This window comes from Loxodonta africana, chromosome X (assembly GCF_030014295.1).
Source record: "Loxodonta africana isolate mLoxAfr1 chromosome X, mLoxAfr1.hap2, whole genome shotgun sequence".
NCBI lineage: Eukaryota > Metazoa > Chordata > Mammalia > Proboscidea > Elephantidae > Loxodonta > Loxodonta africana.
This window is the reverse complement of record NC_087369.1, coordinates 146722611-146749901: the sequence shown is the minus strand read 5'-3', so window position 1 is coordinate 146749901 and position 27291 is coordinate 146722611. Positions and strand designations below refer to the sequence as shown.

Below are 27291 nucleotides of genomic sequence, written 5' to 3'. Positions count from 1 at the left end.
GGTTAAGAAGAGGATATGGAATAAAAGATATTGCCGATGTCAAATGGATGTTGGCTGAAAGCAGAAAATATCAGAAAGATGTTTACCTGTGTTTTATTGACTATGCAAAGGCATTTGACTGTGTGGATCGTAACACAATATGGAAAACATTGCAAAGAATTGGAATTCCAGAAAACTTAATTGTGCTCACCATAACCTGTCCATAGACCAAGAGACAGTCATTAGAACAGAACAAGGGGACCCTGCATGGTTTAAAATCAGGAAAGATGTGTGTCTGTGTTATAGCCTTTCACCACACTTATTCCATCTGTATGCTGAGCAAATAATCTGAGAAGCTGTAGTATATGAAGAATGTGACAACTCGTGGACAACCTTCAATTTACAGATGACACAACCTTGTTTGCTGAAAGTGAAGAGGACTTGAAGCACTTGCTGATGAAGATCAAAGACTACAGCCTTCAATATGGATTACACCTCAACATAAAGAAAACAAAAACTCCTCACAACTGGACCAATAAGCAACATCATGGTAAACGGAGAAAAGATTGAAGTTATCAAGGATTTCATTTTACTTGGATCCACAATCAACACCCATGGAAGCAGCAATCAAGAAATCAAATGACAGATTGCACTGGGCAAATTTGCTTTGTAAAACCTCTTGAAAGTGTTCAAAAGCAAAGATGTCACTTTGAGCACTGAGGTGCACCCAACCCACGCCATGGTATTTCCAATTGCCTCATATGCATGGGCAAGCTGGACAATGAATAAGGAAGACCGAACAAGAATTGATACCTTTGAATTATGGTGTTGAATATACCATGGACTGTCAGAAGAACAAACAAGTCTGTCTTGGAAGAAGTACAGCCAGTATGCTCCTAAGACTCGAGGATGGAGAGACTTCCTCTCACATACTTTGGACTTGTTATCAGGAGGGACCAGTCCCTGGAGAAGGTCATAGTGCTTGGTAAAGCAGGGGGTCAGCAAAAGAGATTGATACCCTCAACCAGATGGGTTGACACAGTGGCTGCAAGAATGGGCTCGAACATAGCAATTTTTGTGAGGATGGTACAGGACGGGGCAATGTTTCATTCCGTTATACATAGGGTCACTATGAGTGGGAACCGACTCAATGGCTCCTAAGAACAACATGGAAGTCCATTCTTAAGTATGTTGTTTATAACTCTGGTGCGCATAGCCCGGGACTGCCTGTATATTAATGGAATCAAATCCTTTATCAAGTGAGACTTGCAAATATTTACTTCCAATCTGTGGCTTGCCTTTTGATTACCTTAAGTGTCTTTGAAAAGCTGAAGTTCTTAATTTTGCTAAAGTCCAATTTATCTTTTTTTTTCCTTGAATGGATCATGCTGTTTGTGTTGTATTTAAGAAATCTTTACGAGAGTCATGATCACAAATATTTTTCCTATTCTTTCGTCTAGAAGCTTTACAATTTCTAGTCTTACATTCAGGTATATGATCCATTATAAATTAATATTTGTATATGATACAACATATGAATGGAACTTAGTGTTTTGCATACGGTTATCCAACTGTTACAGCAACATTGGTTACATAGACCATCATTTCTTTACTGAACTGCCTTTCCAGCTTTGTCAAAAATCAGTTGCCCATGTAAGGTCTATTTCTGGACTTTATGTTCTATTCTATTGATCAATTTATTTTTCTTTACATTGAGACAACAATGTCTTGATTACGGTAATAAGGGTTGTGTATATTCTCCAACTTGATTTTACTTTTTCAAAGTTGACTTGGTTATTTTATATCCTAATATGGATTGAAGAATGATCTTATCAATTTCTATAGAAAAGCCTGTTGGGATTTTGGTTGAGATTGTGTTGACTCTATAGATCACTTTTAGGAGAATTATTGTATTAACAATATTGAGTCTTCTGATCCATGAACAGGGTATACATCTCCATTTATTTAGGCCTTCTGTAATTTCTTTCAGCAATATTTTATAATTTCCCCTCTACAAGACTTACACCTCTTTTCAGATTTTCCTTAAGCATTTCATAGTTTTGAAGCTGTTGTGAATGACATTGTTTCCCCAAATCTGATTTCCAAATGTTGGTTTCTACCATATAGAAATAACATTGATTTTTGTGTATAGATCTTATATACTGCAAATTTGCTAAACTCACTTATTAGTTTCAATAGCTTTTTTAAATAGTTTCTGTAGGATTTTCTATCTAGATAATCATATCATCTTCAAATAAAGACAATTTTCTTTCCAATTTGGCTTCCTATATTTTTTCTTGCTTATTGCACTGGCTTGAACCTCCCTTATAATGTTGAATTGAAGTGATGAAACCTTTCTTCTAAGTGTTTAGTGCTGTATACTTCCTGTTTGCATTGCTTTAGCTGCATCCCTCAAATTTCGCAACATGTTTTCATTTTCATTTATTTCAAAATGCTTTTTACCAAAAAAAGGTACAGCCTTGAAAACCCTATGGAGCAGTTCTACTCTGCACAGCTGGGGTCACCATGACTCAGAGTCGACTTGAGGGCAACTAACTAACAACAACAACATGGTCAGAGAACATTATTTCTATTACTTTAATTCATTTGATTCTTTGTCACATGTTTTATCATCCAGACTATGGTCTTCCTTGGTACCTGTTCTATATGCAGTTGAAAAGAATGTGTATTCTGTCTGCTGTTGTTGGATAGAATGTTCTATAGACATAAATTAGGCGAAGTTGGTTAATTGTGTTGAACAAGTCTTCTATATCTCTACTGATTGTCTCTCTACTTATTCTATCAGTAATTGAGCAAGAAGTGTTGAAGTTTCCAACTATAATTTTGGATTTATCTATTTCTCCTTGCAGTTTTATCACTTGTTGCTTCGTGTAATTTGAAACTCTGTTATTAAGCTCTTAAATACTTTGGATTGTTACATACTGTTAGTGAACTGACTTCTTTTATCATTATGAAGTGATCTCTATTCTTGGTGTTCCATTTTGTTGTACGTAGGTTCACTCTTGGGTCAGAACAGACTCAATGGCACCAAACAACAACATGACAATTCTTGGTAATATTTTTCGCTATGAAATATAGGTTTTCTAATGTATTTTTAATCTCATCTTAATCCCATCCAGTGTATTTTTCATCACAGACATCGTAGTCTTTATCTCTAAAAGTTTGTTTTGGGCTTTTAAAGATATCTTCCATGTCTCTATTTAACATGTCTAATCGTTTCTCTACTTTCTTAAACATATGGAATAAAGTTATAATATCTGTTCTAATGTCTACCTAATAATCATCTATGGCATTTCTTGGTCAGTTTTCATTGATTGATTTTTATTTTCTTCTCATTATGGATTGTATTATTCTTCATCTCTGCATGCTTAGCAATTTTTTATTAGATGCCACACATTGTGAGGTTTACCATTTAGTGGTGGTTATTTTTTGTATTCCCATATATATTATTGAGCTTTGCTCTTGTACATCATTAATTGGCAACAGTTTTATCCTTTTGTGTGGCTATTAAGGTTTGTTAGGTAGATGGGAGCAATGTTTGGTCTAGGGCTAATTTTGCCCCCTTATTGAGGCAAAACCTTTCTGAGTACTCTACACAATGCCCATGAATTATGAGGTTTTTCACTCTGACTGGTGGGAACATGGACTATTTCCAGCCCTGTTTGAGATTCAGAAGTTGTTTGCTTTAATCCTTTCAGGTCGTTCTTTCTCCAAGTCTCAGGTGGTTTCATCACATGTACACTTTGTTCAAAACTTTGGTGAATAATCCAGGCAACTCTTTGCAGATCTCTGGAGTTCTCTCCTCTGGTCAGCTTTCTCCTCTCTGATACTCTGCACTGCAAATTCTGGTTGCTTTGGACTTCCTGTACTACTTGATTTGTCTTCTTAAATCAGAAAGATCACCAGACTTCACCTATATTCCTACTTTCTATGCTAAGGCCTGGATGCTCTTTGCAGGCAGTAAATTGGGGCAATCACGGGGATCACCTCACTTGTTTCCTATTTCTCAGGATCACTGTCCTTCATCGCATATTTCTCAAATGGCTGAATATTGTTGTTTCATGTATTTTGTCTGGGTTCTTGTGTGTGTGTTGTTGTTGTTATTGTTGTTTCACACAGGAGAGTAAATTTGATTCCTGTCATCCCTTCTATGCTGGAGTGGAAGTCTTCTCCAGCATTTAAATTTTTTCTGTAAATAGAATTGAAATTTAAAAGTTCCTGATGAGTTTCCAAAGAGTTCTTTCCTTACCCTTTGCTCACTTGGAAAATTTCTTCTCTTTATTTCTGGAAAATGGTTTCAGTAACTTTCTCTGAATTCATGAAAACAGAGGCTCCCAGAGGAGCTACACACCCACTCCAGGGCACTCTACAAACTTACAGAGATGGTAATTTCTCTCTGGTATATGGAATGGAACTGATCGATGAGAAGGACAAGAGACGTTCCAATTCAAGGCAGCTTAAAGATTGTCTTTTACCAAGGCATTGTGGCTAGTTTCAGTAAAAGCCCCCCAGTTCTACACCCTAGGGTATATTTCTGAAGTATTTTAATAGGCATCCATTTCCCAATTCATTAAGCTAAAAAAGTATAGTGATGACAGCTTACTTTTTGAGACTATTTCAGTCAGAGGAGGATACAAGAGAATTTGGTCTTCATTAATATAACATTGCTATATATTTTTTTTTCTGAATTCACAACCAGTGGGCTTCTGTTTTACTCTTTTTGCCATATTTGTGGAGTATCTACTATTCGAAATGCATTTTCGAATTTCAAAATTGTATTTTGAGATGCAATTTCCTGGAATAACAATTTTCAGTTTGCGTTAGTTGACGTTATTTTATGTTAAACAAAACCATCTCATATGTATCAGAATTGTAACCAAGATGTCAAGTCTTTCAAGAGTGGTTCTGTATTAACTATCAATTCGAAAAGTTTGGTATTTAACAATTACTCTTTGCCTGTAACTATTCCAGGGCCTGAGGAGATGGCAATGTCATCTTATATTTATATATTCCTTTACAGATCATACATCTCTTGGCAAAAATTATCCCATTTGATTTTGAGGGATACCAAAAATTTGGAAGACACTGGTGGTGCAGTAGTTAAGAATTCAGCTGCTAACCAAAAGGTTGGCAGTTCGAATCCACCAACTGCTCCTTGGAAACCTGAGGGGGCAGTTCTACTCTCTCCTGTAGGGTAGCTATGAGTCAAAATCAACTCAACAGCAACAGGTTTGTGTTTTTTTTTTTTATTTGGCTAGGAGTTGGAAGTCTAATATAGGAAGCAACATTTACACAGATGACACAAATATAGAGAAAACAGATATATACAATCAGATATAAAATTATGTAGTAAAGATTAGGATTATTGGTGGGGGGGAGGAGGAATTTTAGAAAATTTTGTGAAGTACTAGGACAAGTTGTATATTAGTGAAAATCAAAGGGGAGTATTCCACATGGTTGGCGCAATATGTCCAAAGATACAGAGGCAAAAATAAATAGGGCACTTTTGAAAGGTGTTAAGAAGAATCTCCTGATGGAGCAGAATGTAGTTTATTCTGTAGACTTCGTGGCCACTAACTCTGTGCACAGTTCTATCTTGGCGTCTTTACTCATTCATCACAAAGTAAATGCTTACGGAGAAGTGCAGAATGTTATAAAAGTCACATTATTTGCCTTTATGAGTAATATGTTTGGAAGCACTTGCAAGTGTTTTTAATGGTTGTTTAACACCTTAGCTCATTGGTCTTCTAGATGTAATGGTGCAATAGATTAATGCAGTTTAAAATTTCAGACACATGCACACATTGAGCAAACAACTTCACATGCTTAGTGAGCGTAATGAAAGTACACAAGTATACCTAGAAGACCACAGTGGCAATGAGGATTCATGCTCCAAAGTGTTATGAACTGCCAGAATATTTCACCAACACAGATAAGAAACGAGAACTGTTTAGGGTCATTGAGCACCATGCATTTGCAGTATTCAGTAGCCCTGAAAATTTCTCATTTAGGCCAGGGAGTTTCTGTCTCATTCGAAATATTGAAATAAAGGGAACATGCACAGGTTCCCATTGATCTAAATTCCTGTTGAAGTCCAGCACCTCCCACTATCCTTTCTACCCCCTGATTCTTCTCCCAGACTGTTGTTACAAAGACTGTAGAGCAGGCATCCACCTTCTACACTGTAGTGGCAACTGGTGTCGGACTTAGCTTCAGAACACGTTCCCCCATCTGAGGTGAGTACAGTCTAAATGTGCCCTTCACTAAGGTGAAGGAAATATTCAGCGGTTGTTTTTTCCCATGTTAAATTTCCTTCATCTTCTTCAGTTGCTGAGGGCTATTTATTTTCATCTCTATCTAAATATGATTGGAGTCTCTTTCGCTTTCTTCAAGGTTCCTGCCTCATCTCCCTTTCTTTTGATTTTTGTGCTATAATTCTGTCTTTCTCTGAACTGAGCCCTATGTTACACATTTGCAATTCACAGTACTTCTGAATGCATCACTTTTGACATTAACATGGTCTTTTAACTGTGTTCTCGGATGGCTCCAGTTAACCAAATTGGCCACAAAGCATGAATGTTTACACTTCTGGCTTTTAACACTGCCCAGGTTTTTTGTTGTGCTTTTCACTACACTGACGGATGGAGAAATCTTGAAAATTAAATAAGGTATAATTGGTAGGAGAAATCTTGAAAATTAAATAAGGTATAATTGGTAGGTACTGAGTGCTGAGATAATGGGTGCATTTGGAATTGTCAGGGAAAGATTAGGTTTCGGAAAGCTTAATGATTTTCTTTAAGTCCTCTGATAACCATACACCCCACTCTTGCATATGGTAGCCCTCTACCTCTCACTACTGTGCCCCAGAAAAGGCCGATGATCCCTCAGCAAAAAAAGGTCATGTTTGGAGCCTCCCAGTGCCGTGGAGTCATGAGTGTGCCTTTAATTACATTATCATGAAAGCTTTTAACCTTTTCGTGCCTGGCAGTACATATTGTGACCCTGAGCTTTTTCAGCTTCTGGGGTTTATTGGGAAGCTGCTGTACCACTGATAGTGCGTGCTGCCACAAGGCAGGGGCCTTAATGACTGTTTGACACCAAAGAAACAGGCACGTACCGTCAATTACTGTTTTTACAGGGTATTGTATGACTGTGTTTACAGGGTACTGTATGAGGTGTCTGAATTTTTGGTAGAAAAATAGAAATTTTGAAAAATTTTATTTGTTATACACATATGTACCCAGCGGGGACTGTGGAACATAATTAGTGGTACTTCATATGTACCGCTAGACACTTAAGGTAGGTTGGTGGGAAGGGCAAGAAAGAAACCCCATGCTACTTACCAGAAATTTGGACACACTCAGTGATTCAGCATGCTTCCATTAATGAAAACACGTGGTATCAACAAAAAATTCAAAGGAGAAAATAATTGGGTCACCAAAGGGTTAAAAAGGCTCTGTTTGGAACTTTCCAAAGGACATAACTTAGTCCTGTTAACTCACCAGCTCAGTGCCTAGTGTAGCACCTTACGTTTGATAAAGCTTTTTCACGAAGTAAGAGACAAGGAAATGAAATTGGGCTAATTTGCTAAGACTAAGAGAAATCAGAGAAGACTGTTTTGTTTTCTTGATTTAAAATTGAGTGGGTGTTCAGCTGGGCTGTGTTTAAGTAAACTTGCGTGAACTGATTTGTTTGACAATTTGATATCATTCTCTTTTCAAAGCCCCCTAACTGAGAAACATGAAATGCTACCCGGTAGTGAACAGTATTTGCGTCCTATCTGATGTTGCTCATTTCTTTCTTCTTATTTTTTGCTTAAGACTGTAGTAATCCATTGAATTTTTCTCCTGGAGCCAGTAATGAATTATTAGTGAGTCAGTAATCATTTTTTTAAACTGTACAAAATTTTATTCATTATACCGTGGGGTAATGTGTTTGCAATAGTCATGTTTGTAAACTGATAATTTTATGTTTGATGGGTAACTATTTACTCAGTTGCTTTTTTACATTGTTATAAGGACAAGACAAGTAAATAATAAATACATGATGCGAAGAGACAGACGAATTTGTCCTTTAATGTTGTTTGGATGTATGTCTCTGCTGCGAATTCAAGGCATCTCTATGCTCCTTCCTTAGTAAAAATGTCCAAAGATGAGTGCTCAACAGCCCTTGTGCCTGCTTATCTTCATATTACTTGTATGACTAACTGTGTCAACGGTAGGTGGAACAATTAGCAACAGTATTTGAGACCTCTTTTATACTTCTGTTGTTAGGGACAATCATATTTTTGTTTTAATTGAATTTGTCTGCCTTAAGGGAAGCAGTCAATGTCTATGAGTAAATCAAAATCATTTCAATCTCAAAGATTTAGCATATATTTATATCTATTTCCAGGTGCCCTGGTGTGCAATGATTAAGCCCTTGGCTGCTAACTGAAAGGTCAGCAGTTCAAACCAACCAGCTTTTCTGTGGGAGGAAGATGTGGCAGTCAGCTTCTGTAATTACAGCTTCAGAAACCTTATGGGGTAGTTCTACTCTGTCCTATAGGGGTGCTAGGAGTAGGAATCGACTCCACAGCAATGGGCGTGGGTTTTTTTTATATCTATTTCTGTATTTATATCTCTATCAGTGATGTTAAAATGCACAGTGGATACCTAGGCTGTATCAATACCTAGGCTATATATCAATATACCCAAACTTGTAATCACGATATAGATCTTATTTAGCTAACGTATGTGCTTTATTTGTTCATAGCTATTTTCGGGTTCATCTTATTTAGCTAACGTATAACGTATGTGATTATGGAAACTCTGGTGGTATAGTGGTTAAGTGCTATGGCTGCTAACCAAGAGGTCAGCAGTTTGAATCCACCAGGTGCTCCTTGGAAACTCTATGGGGCAGTTTTACTCTGTCCTATAGGGTCGCTATGAGTCGGAATTGACTCGACAGCAGTGTTTTTTTTTTTTTATGTGACTATCCTTCACAATAGATGTGTGAATAGCTTCTTGATTCATAAAACCACTATTTTCCTTTGAAAATATTAACCATTCCACATTTTGCTGTAACATGTTCTACTTATAATTATAGAATTTTAAAACAAAGGAGTTACCCATAGTTTTGTTCCTAATTGAACCCTTGCATTTTACAAATAAGGAAACTGAGGCCCCAAGATCTTAAGTGACTTGTGAAAACCACACGGCTCACAAATAGCACCTGCTTTGCATACAACCCATAAGAGATGTTATGAGTCACAGTAATTATAGCTAACAACTGTATCCCCTCAGGCTCCTGCTTCTTTTGGAAACGGACTATTCAGAAATTATAGCCCAAAATTTCTTAGGCCATGGCTAAGACTAATCATAATATTTGACCTCCAGTTATTTATTTGGAGCTTGATGCCTTAAAAATCCCTTGCTGTTGAGTCGATTCTGACTCATAGTGACCCTATATGACAGAGCAGAACTACCCCATAGGGTTTTCAAGGAGCAGCTGGTGGATTCGAACTGCCGACCTTTTGGTTAGCAGGCCAACTCTTAACCACTGTCCCACCAAGGCTCCAGTCATGGTATTTGACCTCCAATTATTTATTTGGAAATTGATTACTTAAGCCTGGCTTTTTAGGTGAAGTGTGGATGGGTAGAATTTTGATAAAAATAAAAATCTTGAGCTTATGAGAAACTTCTAAGTGGCATTTCTAAAAAAAAACATTGGTATAGATGACTATTACTTTCCATTTCAAGTTTTGATAAATGGGTTCTCCAGGCTGAACATCCAAAGTTCAACCCTTAGATTCAGAGAGAAAATGCAGTAGTTCATTTTGCTCAGCATTTTATAACATTTTTAAAATTTATGAATTTATTAGCATCAATATAGGTCTAAGGTGCACAGTGGTTAAGCCCTTGGCTGTTAACCAAAAGGTCAGCAGTTCAAGTCCACCAGCTGCTCCGTGGAAACCCTATGGAGTAGTACTACTCTGTCCTGCAGGGTCGCAATGAATCAGAATCGTCTCACTGACTTGGCAGCAATGGGTTTTAAGGTGATCCTATGTGCCAGACCCACTCAACTCAGTCTCATGATCCTCAACTACGGGATGTTCCCTTAGCTGCTAGCTCATCAGGCATCAGTTTCATCCATTGTTTCCCTTCTAAATTCAGGTTATGTCCCTAGGATAAAGGTAGGCCCCAGAGGATCACTGAGAAATCATGTACCAGTTAGGCCTGATTGCCTCTTAGCTTAGACGTAAGCAGGATAACACTTTGGCTACTTTTTTTGTTCATACTACAGGTACTTCCAGGAGCCCTGGTGGCATCGTGGTTAAGAGTTCGAATGCTAATCAAAAGGTCAGCAGTTTGAATCCACCAGCTGCTCATTGGAAACCCTATGGGGAAGTTCTACTCTGTCCTACAGGGTTGCTATGAGTCAGAATCGGCTCAACAGAAATGGATTTTGGGGGGGTTTACATGTACTCCCACTGAAAGGAAAAGAGGAGGACCTCCTTCTAATGCTGAGACCTTTGGCTCCGCCTATGAAAACTGGCTGATTCTCAGTCTCTTCAGTTGTCTTAATCCCTGGTGGTGTACAACCATTAAAACAAAAATGCACACTTTGCTCTTGTTAGTTGCCATGGAGTCGAGGTTGAAGTAGAATAAACTACGTATACTCAACATATTAAAGTGTACCATTTTAAAAGTTTTGTCAGGTATAAACCTGCAAAACCATTGCTACAATAAGATAATATTTAGATTACCTCAAACGTTTCCTTGTGCCCCTTTGTAATCCATCCCTCCTTCCACCATCTTCCCCAGGCAACCACTGATCTGCTTTCTGTTACTATAGATTAGCTTTCGTTTTATAGAATTTTCTTCAAGAGGAAGCATACAGTATGTAGATTTTTTTTTTTTTTTTTTTTGTCTGGCTTCTTTCATTCACCATAATTATTTTCAGGTTCATCCATGTTGTTATGCATCAATAGTTTATTCTTTTATATGAATGTACTGTGTTTATTTATCCATTCGCCTTTCGACAGCCACTTGAATTATTTCTACTTTTTAGCTATGAACGAATAAAGCAGCTATGAACAACCTTGGACAGGTTTTTATGTGGGCAGAAATTTTCATTTCTCTGGAGTAAATGTCTAAGAGTGTAATTGCTCTTCTGGTAAATATAGTTTAACTGTTTAGCAATCTACCAAACTGGTTTTCAAAGTGGTTGTACCATTTTGCTTTCTCACCAGCAGTGTATGAAAGTTATAGTTGCGCTACATCCTTGTCAACACTTGGTGTGGTCAGATTTTTTTAACCATTCTAATAGGTGGGTACTAGTATCTCTCTGTGCTTTTAGTTTGCATTTTTCTGATAACTAATGATTTGAGCATCTTTTCACTTGCAATTTTGACATTCCTATATCTTGTTTTGTGAAGTATCTCTTGAAATCATTTGCCAGTTTTAAACACTGAGTTTCAATCTAAAATCTCTTCAGATTTTGCCTCTCACAAAGCTGAAAAATAGGTTTTCCTCAGAATAAAATTTAAATGCATGTTGTTTGTGAGGCCCAAAATGTGTCATTCACTTGGCAACTTCTATGCCTGTTTACTCTTGAATTGTAGTTTCTCATGGTACCAGTCTAGCCATTTAAATCTTAGATATTCTAAGAATGTACTCACATTTCTCTTGTGGCTAGCTTTTTGGTAAGAATAGATCTATAATAAATCCAGTTGAACTTTATCTTCTCTAGGGAATATGTAGTATTTTAGGTAACAAGGTTATGTGTGCAAGGCTAAAAACAACCACTTAAGGTGTATCGTAAGTGCTTTATAGAAAATGCATCCTCTGGGGGTTTTGAACACCACCAAGACTTTTGCGTGTTTAAGGAAATATTCTACAATAGTAACTTTGATTTCAAGAAAGGGAAGTGAGGCATTTCAATGAACATCACTTAATGTAAATAAAGGGAACTTTTTCTTTTATTTTCCTTACTACTTTAAGTGAGAATGCAACTGATAGCTTATGTTATGGATTGAATTTTGTCCCCCCAAAATGTGTATCAACCTGACTAGGTAGGCCATAATTCCCACTATTGTGTGATTGTCCTCCATTTTGTGATCTAATATAATTTTCCTGTGTGTTGTAAATCCTAATCTCTGGTTGTGGTTAATGAGGCAAGATTAGGTTATGTTAAAGAGGATTAGGGTGAGCTGCAATACCCTTAGTCAGATCACAGCCCTGATTAGATGTAAGAGGAATTTCCCTGGGGTGTGGCCTGTATCACCTTTTTTATTACAAGAGACAAAAGGAGAGAATCCAGCAGAGAGAGGGGACATCATACCACCAAGAAAGAAGCGCTGGGAGCGGAGTACATCCTTTGGACCCAAAATCCCTGCACTGAGAAACTCCTAGAGCAGGGAAGGATTGATGACAAGGACCTTCCCCCAGAGCTGACACAGAGAGAAAGCCTTCCCCTGTAGCTGGTGCCCTGAATTTGGACTTCTAGCCTCCTAAACTCTAAGAGAATAAATTTCTGTTTGTTAAAGCCACCCACTTATAGTATTGCTGTTATAGCAACACTAGATGTCTAAGACAGCTTACTTGGATTGTTTAATCTAATTATAGATCTACAAGGAATTGTTCTTCTATCTAATTGTATTTAATTAGAGAATTGGTGATTTAGGCTTTGTATTAAAAGCAAGATATAGTTCTAGTGAAAAACCAGTTGTTCATCCTCTGCAATTTCTATCATATTACATGATATCTCCTTAGAAGGGAGCAAATCCATGTTCAACTTTCCTTTTGAATGAGAACAATCTGCTTAACAAAGAGAGATTCTGCTTACGTCTCTCAGTACTCTTTTTTTTTTAATTTTAACTTATCCAGCATTTAAAGTATTTATCTAGTATTTAGTATTTAAAGGGGGTCAGTGGTAGTTTAATGGTAGAATTCTCACCTTACATGTGGGAGACCCAGGTTCGATTCCCAGCCAATGCATTCCATGTGCAGCCATCAGTGTTTGTCAGTGAGACTTGTTGCTATATTGCTATGATGCTTGACAGGTTTCGTTGGAGCTCCTAGACTAAGACAGACTGGGAAGAAGGGCCTGGCAATATACTTTCAAAAATAAGCCAGTGAAAATCCTATGGATCACAACAATCTGATTTCCAACTGATTGTGGGGATGGCGCAGGACTGTGCAATGTTTCGTTCCATCGTGCATGGGGTCGCCAGGAGTTGATGCCTACTCGACAACAACTAACAATAATATCTAGTATTTTATTAATTCAAAAATGAAAAATTGGCCATGTATTTATTTTTATTTGCCCGTCATTTGCCAACTAATGTCTTTACCATGACTCAAATACTCATATCTGAGAATGGAAAGTCGCATCTCATGCGCTTGTATGAGTGAAAATAAATGTAAGTCTGTGCTTTTGAAAGTAAATTCTCTAATTAGTGCCTTAAATACATGGAAAACAAATGGGGACACCATGCAAAATTTCAGCTCAAATGCTTTCTTCCTTGTGTTTCCAAATAGAATTCTAGCTGGTGCAGCAAAATCTATGGTAATGACACAATAAGGTTGTGTTTTCTTCTCCCCTTACTAAAGGCATCTTCCCTTTTCCTACCTCCCACTGCCTTCACAGAAAACTCTGGGGCAGTAGTTTTCAGCATGATTTCTGGACTAGCAGCATAGATAACACCTGGGAACTTGTTAGAAATGCAAATTCTCTGGCCCTACTCCGGAGCTATGGAATCAAGCTGAAACAGGGGGTGGGGAGGGGAGGAGAAGTAGCAACGATCTGTGTTTTAACAAGCCCTCCAGGTGATTCTGAAGTATGCTGAAGTTTGAGAACCACTGCACTAGGGGAATGAAGGAAGTTGTGAATACAGGCCTATGTAAAATTCCTTTCTTACAGTTTCAAGCTGACAGGTTCATTATCACATTGCTGTAGCAACAATCGCTACAGTAGGATTGGATAGGAAACATTGTGAAATTAAGAGGCATGAATATTAACTGATCCCAGTATTCTAGATCACTAAGATTTATATCGGGCAAAACGGATTTTTGGTTTTATCCTTATGGCAAGGAGAATCATGGTTTCATAAGGTTTTATGTTTTGACAAGTGGAAACCATGCATATATACATTAAACATCATTCTTTCGGAATTTAGACAACTTTTGTAGAATAGAATTACTCTTAAAGACATTCATCACAGAAATTATACAGTAATGTACTCAACAGTTACTTATGACCCTGAAAGAGTTAATTTATCATTGAATTTTCCAAATACATTATAGTAGCTTTATTTGCCTGGAATATCTATTTTATAAAACACAGTATGGGGCCCTAATGGCAAGGAAATAAGTATTAAGGATTGATCTAGTAAACTCTTGTTTAGCAATTATATATCGCAAAAAAGAGCTATTTTTAAAATATATTCATAGTCTGTACCCTTATTTCTAGTATATGGTGTGTCCAGGATCCAGCAGTTTCTGTATTCAAAGAATTAAGTTCATTTTGGGGTTTGCGTTTTATTGATATGTGCTGAGGATCAGATGCACACAGCTAAGCCTCTTCTTGGCCAAATGACATAGCCTGTCTCTGATATCAGTCTGAGAAAATCCTATACGGAGTACTACATTCCCGGATTACCTTATCTGAGTATTACATGGACATTTCAGATGATATGTCTTGGCATGTGGTCATTTTTCATTAACTCATTAGGGACTGTTAAAGCACCTTCGCCCTTTTTGACACTTTGCCATAATTGAATGCAAAACTGATTGTAAAAAAAAAAGGACCAGACTTACAGATCTGACAGAGACTGGAGAAACCCCAGGAGTATGGCCCCCGGACACTCTTTTAACTCAGTCCTGCAGTCACTCCTGAGGTTCGCCTTTCAGCCAAAGATTAGACAGGCCCATAAAACAAAATGAGACTAAATGGGCATACCAATCCAGGGGCAAGGACGAGAAGGCAGGAGGGGACAGGAAAGCTGGCAATGGGAAACCGAAGGTTAAGAAAGGGAGAGTGATGACACGTTTTGGGGTTGGCAACCAATGTCACAAAACAATGTGTATATTGTTTAATGAGAAACTAATTTGCTCTATAAACCTTCATCTAAAGCACAATAAAAAAAAAAAGAAAGAAAGAACACTGACTGTAAGACTGAATGCCTGATATTCATGCAGTAAGTTGGTGGAATTTCATCGGTGTCTAGCAGAAACCATGCCCGGTTTTAATGGTGTTTTACGAAGAAGGGCTCTGTTGCTATCTGATGTGGGCTATGGACAAATGATATCTACCCCCTGGATTTAATTTTCCTAAATTATGAAATGATCTCTGGGATTCTAAATACTTTATGATTCTAAAATGTGAGAGGAAAGGGGGAAAAATTGAAACCATGAAGCACTGCAGAGGTACAATACATGGCTGAATATTTCTTTATGGATTTGTTGAAAGAATAAATGAAGCAGACTCGATAGCACGAAGTAGGCCTTAAACTCCTATTATGTTTTCATAATTTTAGGAGCCCTGGTGGTGCAATGGTTAAGCGCTCAGCTGCTAACAGAAAGGTTGCCGGTTCAAACCCACGGGCAGCTCCCCAGGAGAAAGACCTGGCCATCTGCTCCCATAAAGATTACAGCCTAGAAAACCCTATGAGGCAGTTCTACTCTGTCCTATCGGGTCGCTAGGAGTTGGAATCGACTCGACAGCACACAACAGCACTCATAATTTTAGACTTCAGATTAATGCGTTTCAGGAAAAAGTATTTTAGAAAATTGTGTTTGAACTTAATGTTTTCTCTCAGAAGGTTCGTATTCCTTATTTATTCTTAACTCCAATGCGTATGAAATACTTAAAAAAAAAAATACTTTAAAAATGTTAAGGATAGGCGTGCTCTCTAAAGAGCATGTAGATCTTCCAAGAAGAGCAATATCTTTCAAAGGACAGCTCTCTGCACTTTATACCCCTCTGCGCTCACTTATTTCATTACATTTTGTGCAACCTAAAATTGTAGCTATAAAGCTATTTTGGGCGTGCTTTTTCCAGAACCTTGTAAGAATCAACAGGAGCATATTTTTAAGCTACAGAAGTGCAAAATAAGCACAGAAGCCTAGGTATCATAAATAAAAAGGCCAAAATTCCAACTTTGCAAAAACACATAATTACTACCAATGGGGGATGGGTGAGTGAAGACTGAAAGTAAGATTTTTATTGGCTGTTTCTTTATATGGAAACCCTGGCGGTGTAGTGGTTAAGAGCTATGGCTGCTAATCTAAAAGGTCAGCAGTTCAAATCCACCAGGCATTCCTTGGAAACTCTATGGGGTATTTCTACTCTGTCCTACAGGGTCGCTACGAGTCAGAAACAACTCTATGGCAATGAGTTTGGTTTTTCTTTTTTCTTTATATTGCTGAACTCTTTCTCCAAACTTTATTTCCTTTCAGAGATGGAATTCTGTGAGACTCCTCATGCTCTGTGCTCTGGCTACCAAACAGACATGCACAGCGTTTCCCGGCCTGGCTACCAGCTAGAGATGGGTTCTGATGTGGACACGGAGACAGAAGGCGCTGCCTCACCTGACCACGCGCTGAGAATGTGGATAAGGGGTATGAAATCAGAGCACAGTTCCTGCTTGTCCAGCCGGGCCAACTCTGCATTGTCCTTGACTGACACAGACCACGAAAGGAAGTCTGATGGGGAGAACGGTAATAAAACTACCTGTGCTTTTTAAGTAAAACACAGAGAGGATGCAATTTTTGGCTTTTTCTTTGTCTTCCTTCCCTATGTCTGTCCGTTTTTCGTTTAATATGCAGAATGGTAATGCAAGTTAGCAGGGTCCTGTGGACAACACATTTACCTAAGTATTTGGCAAATAGATGCGTTTATTTATAATAGTAGACAAAATACTTTTCATTTCTGGGAAGTCCTCAAGGGAAATAACCTCCTGTAGTCAGCAATACTGTGCATGTCTTATTTATTACTCATCTTTTATTTTCATCTTTATTTTCCAGTGTAATTCTGGTGGGATTTATTATAGAAAGCACTCATTTCATATTTTGGCTTTGCATCAACATATAAACAATGAGGTGAACAATTGTGTCACATGCCTACACTGTATGTTCTTTCTATTTTTATTCTGATTAAACTGTCTATGTGCAGACAGATTCAAATTAATCAGATGAGGCTGAATGGTTAAAAAAAAAAAAAGGTAAATTAATGTCAGCCACTTGCCAGGCAATAGGCACTACTAATAGCAGTATCATTAAATTACAATTATATATTATTTTCTTACAACTTTCAGAAAAGGAAAAGTTTTGTCTTTTTGATGTGTTGGGGAGGGAGGAGTTAATTTATTTTATTTCTGTTCTGTCTAGACCAAAATCTTTTCATAAAAAGCGCATTAATGCTTATTAAGTATGTTAACCTATTCTCTCCATCATTCTTTTTGACCAAATTTCATAAATCCCCATCACCATGGCTACAAGGCCTAGTCTGTTAGCAAACCAGTGGCAAATAGTATGTTTTCGTGTGGCAGAGTGGTATCCTACAGGTTTGCCCCTGTAGCTTTTTCTATTTCGTACTCTTATGCACCCTTCAGCCCATATGGGACACTGGCCAAAGGGTTTAATCAAGAATTAGAGCTGCCCACGAGTTAGAATATCATTCCCCTAACTAATAGGCCATAATACTTGCCTATATCACCAAGTATCCTTGGGGTTTCTTGATTTTTTGAATTTTTACTTACGTATGCATGTGTGTTTGTATTGCTGACTTTTGGAGTTAAAGTATGGAAATGAGAAAGGAGCATGTTTGATATACTTACGTGTATTCATGTAAGCGAAAGAGCATTGGGATGGAAGTTAGGAGACCTTAGAGTGGTCACTATAGTTTTCAGGGCTTCGTGTGTCAAACAAGAAAAATAATGACCAAAAGTATGTGATACGGGGTGGTAGATCATCTCCTGTGCTACCAAGCCTTCTCATTCTTTCCTCATCTCACTCCTGACATAGGAAGTTATAGCAAGTTCACTGGGTTAAAACAAAGAAATTAAAGAAAGAATTTTCCCTCTGGGGCTCTACTATTCTACTCTTTGCAAGACCCTGAGTATGAAATTTATTTCGGGGTGATGAAAATGTTCTGGAATTAGATATTGGTGATGACTATACAGCACTGAACCACTGAATTATATACTTTAAAAGGGTGAATGTCATGGTACATGAATTATATCTCAATAAAGCTGTTATTTAAAAAAAAAACACTATTCAGTGAAGGGCAAGAATTGAAGATTCAGGAATCTCAGATGACTTGGACAAAGATTCATTAATAAAATGTTTGATTTTGCAGGTTTTAAATTCTCACCTGTTTGTTGTGACATGGAGGCTCAAGCTGGGTCTACTCAAGGCAAGTGTTTCCAAATATTTGACCACAAATTATTTTTACCTCACCCCATCCCTGACAACCACCCCACAAAATGGAACCCTGTCCCCTTGACAACACAGAGGCTTGGTCAATGCACCTGTCAAAGATAGTTATTGGCAGCTTATTGGTTTGCTTTCACCTGGCAAACTTTATGTGTGCATATGTTGGTGGAGATAAGGAGGCATGGAGTAGTGGGGGATTAGGGGGATGGACTAGGCAAGATTTAAGGTGGGATGGGTGAACACATTGGTTTAGTGTGGGAGCAAAGACCGAAATCAGCTTGAGTTGGGTTTGGCCGCATGATTTCGTACATATCAGTTGCCCGGGTCTAATATGATCTTAGTGTACTCTGCCATAAGTTCAGGATGCCTCCCAGCAGACAGCCTTAGCCTTTTCTTCCAGATGCTCCCAGCTTGGCTTTAGAATCACACTCTCATCAATTATAAATCACACCTTCAAAAGCAAGAAATGTTGCTAATTCCTTTCTGTAAGCCTTTATTTATAATGTGTCACTGTGTTCTTTTATTTTTGCCTTCATTGTGCTCATTGGATTTTGACCCTTTGGAAAGGGATACTGAAAGTAACATTTATAAATGATTTCAATGACTTACGTCTGTGTTAGGCCCTTCTCAAACACCCTGTGGTGGGGAACTCACATCGGACCACAGGGCAATGACTCAAAGTTGGGAGGGCAGCCTGGGTGAAAGGGAGTAGGAGGAAGATATGTCAGAATCAGCTTGAGGTCCTTACAAAATACACCTTATCCACCACTTGCTCCATGAGAACTGCTTACTTAGGTTAGCGACTATACTGTGTTAGTGCGTCATATCCCTTGGATATGTTGAGCCTTCAGGAATTGCTGGTGCTATTCAGTTTCACAGGCCTTCAATCTACTCTGCCAACAGCCCTAAGGCATGAAACACTACTACTGAGGTAGAGTTGGAGGACTCCAGGGCAAAGGCAATGCATCCTTTCCTTTCCTTATACCCATTGCTGTCAAGTCAGTTCCGACTCACTGCGACCCTGTAGGACAGAGTAGAACTACCCCATAGGGTTTCCAAGGAGCAGCTGGTGGATTTGAACTGCTGACCTTTCAGTTTGCAGCCCAGCTCTTAACCGCTGCACCATCAGGGCTCCCTTTTTCCTTATAGACCACGTATATTTTGGGAACTGGATAGAGTACCACAAGATCAAACTGGACTGCCAAGGAACATGTGTGAGCCAGTCTGCTAAAAGCTAGCCCTTAGCTCTAAGCCCCTCTTGACCCCACATGTTCTTCTAAGAATGGTTTCAACTTTTGAGAGGCAGTGGAGCATAGTGATTAAAAACATTGTACTCTGGAGCAAGAGAACCTACGTTTAAATCCCAGCCTTGTAACCTTGGGACATTATTTAAATTTTCTATGCCTCAATTTTATCATCTGTAAAATAAGGATAATGTTATTATCTACCTCTAGGTTTTTGTGATGATTGAATGAATATGAAAGTTTAAAACACTGCAATATGAACGTTCACTATTATTATTGATCAGCACTACATGATTTCCAAAAATACTTTCATATCGTTAGCTCATTTCATCCTCATGACCACTCTGTGAAGTAGAGTCTATAACTATTCCCATTTTACATATGAAGAAGGATTAAAACGGTGATTCAGAAGTCAATTGGCAAAATGCAACAGATTGTTTTCCAAATAGCGATTTATTTAACAGAGCGCATTTTTGTTTTTTCCCTTCCTTGGATCACATATGTATGTACGATGTTAACTTGAACAAGTTTCCTCTGCTCAACGTAGAGTTGTATGGTTCTTATTCTGATTCCTCCTACTAATTTTCACTGCCAAAGACAAAAAAAAAGAGAAAACCAAACCCGTTGCTGCCGAGTCGATTCCGACTCATAGCAACCCTGTGGGACAGAGTAGAATTGCCCCCTAGAGTTTCCAAGGAGCACCTGGTGGATTTGAACTGCTGACCTTTTGGTTAGCAGCCGTAGCATTTAACCACTATGCCACCAGGGTAAGGAGTATAAAATTTGGGATCTTATTTATGACCTATGGTAAGATTTCACCAGTGTGAATTCCACAAATTTTCAGTTGATAATACCCAGATCTGGCCTGACTTCAACCTTTCTGTGGATTCTTCCAGAGGAGGTTTGAGTTAAGATGAGAGTGTAAACAATTTTTCCAAAAGCATGTTGATTTAAGGAAGCAACTTATTTTTAATGAACTAAACTTGGTGCTTGTATTCAAATGTCGTTAGTCATTTCCCACTGATCTTATCCATTCATGAAAGCAGGCCTAGTGGGGAATCTATTTCATTAATTTCAGTTTTATATATACTGTGTTTGAAAGCAGTAAAACTGCTTAAAATATTTATGATTCACATATCTCACTATCTCAAACTCCGTGCTACCCACCCCTTAGTCACTTAGTGTCAATGGAATTTTATTCTATTTCTGTCTTCTTACAGTTTCTGGGTTTTAGGTTTAGAGTATTGGTGAGGCAATGGGCACAATCCCATGGATGAGTTTAGGATGATTTAAGCCTCATTATTGTGCATATGGGAGAAAAATTAAGATAGGGGAAATTTTAATTTGGATGAGTTGTCTCACTGAGAAAGACTCTGAGAAGTAATTTCAAAGATGTTGTCAGTTCTCTCCATCCTATGAGAATATGACTTGGGTTTTCTACCTGCATTTTCAAAATCATGTCTGTAAGGACTTGTTTCTCTCATTTCATTAATTGGTCAAACCTTTCAAAATATTTATTTTTTCTCATTTCCATAAAATCTATTTAGTTGGCCTTAATTGAATTTCAGTCTCCAACATGCTATCACCCACGAAGAATTAAAATAAATAACCCTCAGTTTCAGCACGGAAACACATGGACTGAGAGGCCTAAAGCACAGGAAAGGAGAGCATTCAGGTGACAGAAGGGGATCTGGAATTCTAGGCTTTCATGGGTATCAGAACACTAATACATGTTGTTTTCATTCCCTCAGATTTGTCCTGAGTAAACCCTTTGTCAGATATGGATGCTCAATTATCAGTTAGGAAAAATGCAAATTCACTCAAGTTAGCTTCATCCTGGTGTTTGGGAGCAGTCAATACTTGGGTAACACTGTGATATTAGTCATCACGCTTTATTCATTCTGCCTCTTTGCCACTCCCATTTCACCTGCTACCAACATTTTGTTGTTCATTGCCATGGAGTTGATTCCAACTCATGGCGACCCCATGTGTGCACAGTAGAATTGTGCTCTATAGAATTTTCAAGGCTCTGTCCTTTTGGAAGCAGATCGCCAGGCCTGTCTTCCAAGATGCCTCTGGTTGAGTTCGAACAGCCAACCTTTTGAATAGTAGCTGAGTGCTCACTTACTATTCATCATAGTCTAATACTGGAGTTGTGTATTTTCTATCCTCATAATGGTTGTTAATAAGTACTAGACTGGCAGCTACTTGAAGACAGGATCTGGTTTGTTCCCTGCTATAGCTTCATCACTTAGCCACTAGACCTAGAGCACAGTTGTAATTTTTTTTGTTAGGTGCCTTCAAGTTGGTTCTGACTCATAGCGACCCTATGTACAACAGAACGAAGCACTGCCCAGTCCTGCGCCATCCTCACAATCATTGTTATGCTTAAGCCCATTGTTGCAGCCACTGTGTCAATCCATCTTGTTGAGGGTCTTCCTCTTTTTTGCTGACCCTCTAGCAAGCATGATGTCCTTCTCCAGGGACTGGTCCTTCCTGATAACGTGTTCAAGGTAGCACAGTAGGCCCTACATGAAAGATTAATGTGCATTGCTTTGAGGGTAAAAACTAAACTGAGAGATAATATATTTTTTTATGGATCTTCTCTGATCTTGTAAGACTCTTACAAGAATAGAAATGTCACAGTGAATCAAACCTCTGGTCGTCAAACCCATAACTCTTCCCTTGACAGGTGATCCATGGGCATTTCTTGAAAGGCTTTGGCAGTCCTATAGAAGTATCAACATCAGTGATTAGGGTATCTTTCAATAGTTACATTTGACTGTATAGTAGGCTGCAGGAAAAAACTATGTTAGCAGCTAAATTTGTATAATCACTTTCCAAGAATGTGTTTTTCATATATGGTGAAAATGGAGCAATTGGCTTATAAAAAGTAAAAATAAATTGATAATCAATATGCTAATTTGAGTGAAAGAGGTAGAGAAAAGCATTTGTAACCTGTAACTTAAAATAGTATAAATAGCAAAGAAATTATTTATAGTCTTAAAGATAATGATGTTTTTACTTAAAGCAGTATTTATTGAGCGCCTTCTCTTTGCCCATCTCTATACTGGAGACTGGGGATATTTGAAAGAAGAGTAATACACAATCTCCAACCTCAAGAAACTTACAGTCTAGTGGGAAAGATTAATGTCCTATTAGTTAGGATTGTTTATTGCAGATAACAGAAACCATCCCAACATACATAGCATAAACAAAGACCAAATTTATTAGCAGGATATGAAAATGCATCATAAGACACAGGCCAAGAGTCTGAATAGGCCACAAGAAAGGACTAGATCAGAATATTTCCCAGGGCATGCTTCTGTCTACCCATTCCTTTCAGCCTTGCGTCTGAAGATTGACTTTCTCTAACTCTCCATCCACCAGGCAGGCATAAAAGCCCATCCAGTGCCCTGGTTTATTTTTCTTCTTTTGAGGAAAGAAGTTGAGATTAACTGGATGTTTTTCCGTACCATTTCTAAATTCTAAAGAGACAGAATAATTTGCCCAGCCTTAGTCAGATGTCTACCATTGATTTCAACAGATACAACCAAGGGTAAGGTCAGTAATGCAAAGATTGTCTTCTGGGGGCCCACCCATTTGAATCTTGGAGCAGTTCTCAATGCAGGGTAGTCAGTGTCAACCGGGCAGGTGTACCCAGAGAGGTCTACTAGAGATGATAAAGAGCTAATTTTAATCCAATTTAGTATCATGATATGAGAGGACAAAGGATATGCAACCATTTATTCAAGTAAAAATGGCTATATTAAATAGGTAATGTGCTCTGTGCAGTGAGTGGTTAAGACCGTGGGCTATGGTATAAGATAGACCTATGTTTGTGTTTTCATTTTGCCACTTACCTGGTGTGTGTCCCTAGAAAGGGAACTAAAGATCTCCAAGCCTCAGTTTGCTCGTGTGTCACATGAAGACATTACCTATTCCAAAGGCTTTTCTTTGTGAAGATTAAATGGAAAAATGGATACATAGCACTTTACAGATTTCCTGCTTAATATTAAATGCTCAGTAAATGTTATCTGTGGTTGTTATCTATCACTCAGCAAGAATATATTATGAGCCTATTTTGGGATAGGTGCTACAGGTGTGGTCTCTGTTATCAAGGATTAGACGAACATGCAATATGACTTCTGAAACATCTGGTATCCCAGGGTACTTTTTAGTGGAATCTGTCCTACTTTCTGCTTGTTTCAGGTTGGGCAAAATCCTTGCACTTGTCTTACCTTGAATAAATATGTCATTTAAATTACCAACAGTCTTGATCTGCTAAGCATAGAATCCATAAGCGGAAATTCATTGAAGCACTTCAGTTTTGGTTGAGAGTGAACCTGTACTACACCTTCTCCTTACTTATCAACCATCTCGTTATCCGTCATTTCACATTTACGACAATAGTAAAAAATCTACAGACTATTTTATGTGTTAACGTGACCAGTGGGACATACAGTGCCTACCTACATTTTCCAGGGGTTGTTGGGATGCTTCTGTCCCACTGACAGTATGGACCTGTATAACTGTTTGAAATGGAAGAAATGAACACTCCATTTTCACATAACACTGATTTCACGTAAAGACCTGGTCTTTGGAACCTAAGCATGTCCATAAGTGAGGAGAGGGTGTATTGTGTTTCATATTTTCATCATAGGGCTCCTTAAGGTGGAGCTGGGGTTTTAGCGGTTCAGAAGTCATATTTTTTTCAATGATTGTTGGGTAGCTGAGCTTTGTGTTGTTCAGAAACTCTACAGGTATGGGAAGCTCTGATAAAATCCCACAGCAGCCAAAAATCCATCAACACTTCCCTCTATTGCTTCTGTACTTCATACCACAAAACCCTGGTAATATACCATGCACTACCAATAAACACCATACCATCATAGCCATGCTCATGCTGTTCTCAGACCCTACAATGCTTCAGCAGAACAGCAGGAGTTGTGAAAAAATGGCTAGCCTAACACCTTGGTTTCTTAAATGGCATGTAATAGTTATACCCGAATGACGAGTTACTTCTTCTGATATTTGACCATGTGGACCATTCACGTGCATTTAAAGGAGGGAATTTGTTTGTTTGTTTTACATTTCTTTCCTTTGCTTTGTTGTTTTCCCCTGGTAGGATAAGTTATACAGGACACTTCCATAGCAATGATAACAGTTCCTCAGGAACCATCTGAACGTCAAAGGAAGTGTGTGAAACAATGCAATGACTTGGTAATAGCTTTGGCAGGAGCCCTGCGTATAAGTGACATCCTAATGGCTCTGTTGGACCCATTAGGCATGTATAAGACACTGCAGTTGACTTTGTAATGGCTGCTTTGGAGATGTTACTTGATCAGAGGAAGTTTGTAAGTCATTGGGATTACTTTATGTGTGGGTGAGACACTTCTGTGGTGACTGTGATATGCTTACAGTTGAAAACAATTTTGATGATATTGAAATACAAGCCATTATAAAGTTAGAAAGAACAAGCTTTTATTTCCTTTTACAGTATGTAATGTTTAACTAGTATTTTTAGTATTAAAGTAATATAAGCCAATGGTTTAAAAAGTAAAAGAGTAAAAACAGGTTCAAAGTGAAAAGTCTACCTCCCTCTCTACCCTTAAGTGTCTCTCTTGAGAGGCAACCAGTGGTAACAGTGTGTTATGTATCATTTCCATCATTTTCTGTGCATGTACAAATGAGATCATATACCATAGAATGTCTAATAGCTTTTTTGCACTTAATATTTTATCTTGGATATTTTCACATATCGACAGTATGGATCTGCCTCATTCTTTTTAGTGGCTGTGTAATATTCTCTAAGACTTTTTTTGAAGGGTAGTCTTTGGAATTAACCTTGATATATTGTTTAATCACTTATTTTTTAGTACATTAAATAGTAGGGAAGAAGTAAAAATGAGTTAATATGCTTACATTGATACTTTATGAATATGTTGGAAATAAAGCTTAGAAAATATAGGAAAAATATGACTGAGCCCATATTCTCTACACATAAAATGATGGTACTGTCATCTGAATATGAAAATGATGCTTCAGTTGCCATAGATAGGACATATGCTTTTAGTTGTTTATTTCTGGGTTTCACAATGGCTTGTGTTAAGCCATTCATGTTTTCTTCCACTGCTCATCTTTTAACTATTGATAGATGTTGATGACATTTCTGGTCAGAGCTAAATTCCTTTATTGGGAAGGGGGATTCAGAATAGCCCACAATTTGTATGTATGTACTTGATTTTTTATTTTTTCATACATTCCAGTTGTTCATTTTTGGAAGAATAACTTTAGAGAAATGTAAAATCATTGACTATTGCAGAATCAAGTTGACTGGTCTTCGTTCACTAGTGTTCAGTGCTCTACCTTTTCTTTTTTTCCTACATGCTGCATAGTACTTATGTACTATGTTTATTACTTATTCCTTGTTTCCTTCCACAACAATTGTAAGTTCCATGAGAGCTGGGATCCTTGTTGGTTTTGTTTACTGAAGTATTCCAACTTCCTAGAATAGAGTCTAGCATATAGAAGTTGTTCAACAAATATTTGATAAATATAGAAACGGTAATTCCTGGTATAGAGTTTTGGCCATGTCTTTACGGAGAACAAAGTAACTGTTTTGAATGAATTGAACTATTATTTCTTTCAAAATTGGTTTGTTAGGGCTTTGTCTATATGTGTAAACCAGTTTGGTATCTGAATGACTTGGTCAATCAGCTCAGTAAAATCAGTAGTTTTTAAATCCCTAAGTTAATAGGTGAATCAGTCAGACCTATATTTTGGTTTCCTGGATTTGTTTAGTTTTAGTTCAAGGTGACTATACTGGCCTTTATAGGTAAAATATTCAAGCTAATTTGTACATGGAGAAACAGCACAATTGATATGCCAAATCAACGCATATAGACATAACCATATTGAGTTACAATTAGACCACAAGTCAAATCGGTATTTTAGGAGAGCTTTTTGGAGTCAGCATAGTTTGTTTTAAGACTAAGAAATAGCAAATACCAGTTGATTATGTGTCCATAAATAAACAAAAAATAAATAAGCACATGCATGTATGTTTTAGGTAATCTATGAAAATAAACAAATCAATCAAAATTGTCAGATAGGTTGGCTCATTTAAGACATTGTCTAAATTGATATGTTGTCTGACTGAATTGCCTAGTCACTCCAGTGGAAATTATTGACCCTTTTATTTATTTATTTTTTTATTTAGGAAGACAGCCATATTCTATCAAATAATGCATCAATTGATTTTCTGAAACATCATTCCAATTAGAATTGACCAATCTAGTCAAAATTGTCAAGAAATGTGAGCCTGTGGAACAGTCACTCCTAAAGTAAGACCTGGATAAGAAAGTATGAGAAGATGTTAAAGTGAGATTTTACTAATCGTGGGTCATGTTAGAGTTAGAGAAAATGCCTGTAAAAGTGAAAAAAGGGAGAGAAAGAGAAGGAAATGAAAGTACAGCATTTCACCCTTGGAAGAATGATAAACTCATCAACTCATGACGTTTTCACCAGTCCTCTCATACTTACTGATGTCAAGACAACACCAAAGCTGCCATCGAGGAACCTCAGGAAGGAAAAACAAGGCAAAGCAGAACAAAACAAAAACAGCC

The 27291-nt window shown here is 37.8% G+C and overlaps 1 protein-coding gene across 3 annotated transcripts in view; it reads left to right on the top strand.

Annotated features, from left to right (window-relative positions):
- The window catches only part of TENM1 (teneurin transmembrane protein 1), a 618409-nt gene that overhangs the window by 85020 nt on the left and 506098 nt on the right, over nucleotides 1-27291 (top strand). For all 3 annotated transcript variants that reach the window (XM_010594654.3, XM_003414757.3, XM_003414758.4), the window contains exons 2-3: nucleotides 16443-16703; nucleotides 18343-18399. In XM_010594654.3, the coding sequence (XP_010592956.1) occupies nucleotides 16443-16703; nucleotides 18343-18399 (318 nt within the window). The remainder of the gene's footprint in view (nucleotides 1-16442; nucleotides 16704-18342; nucleotides 18400-27291) is intronic.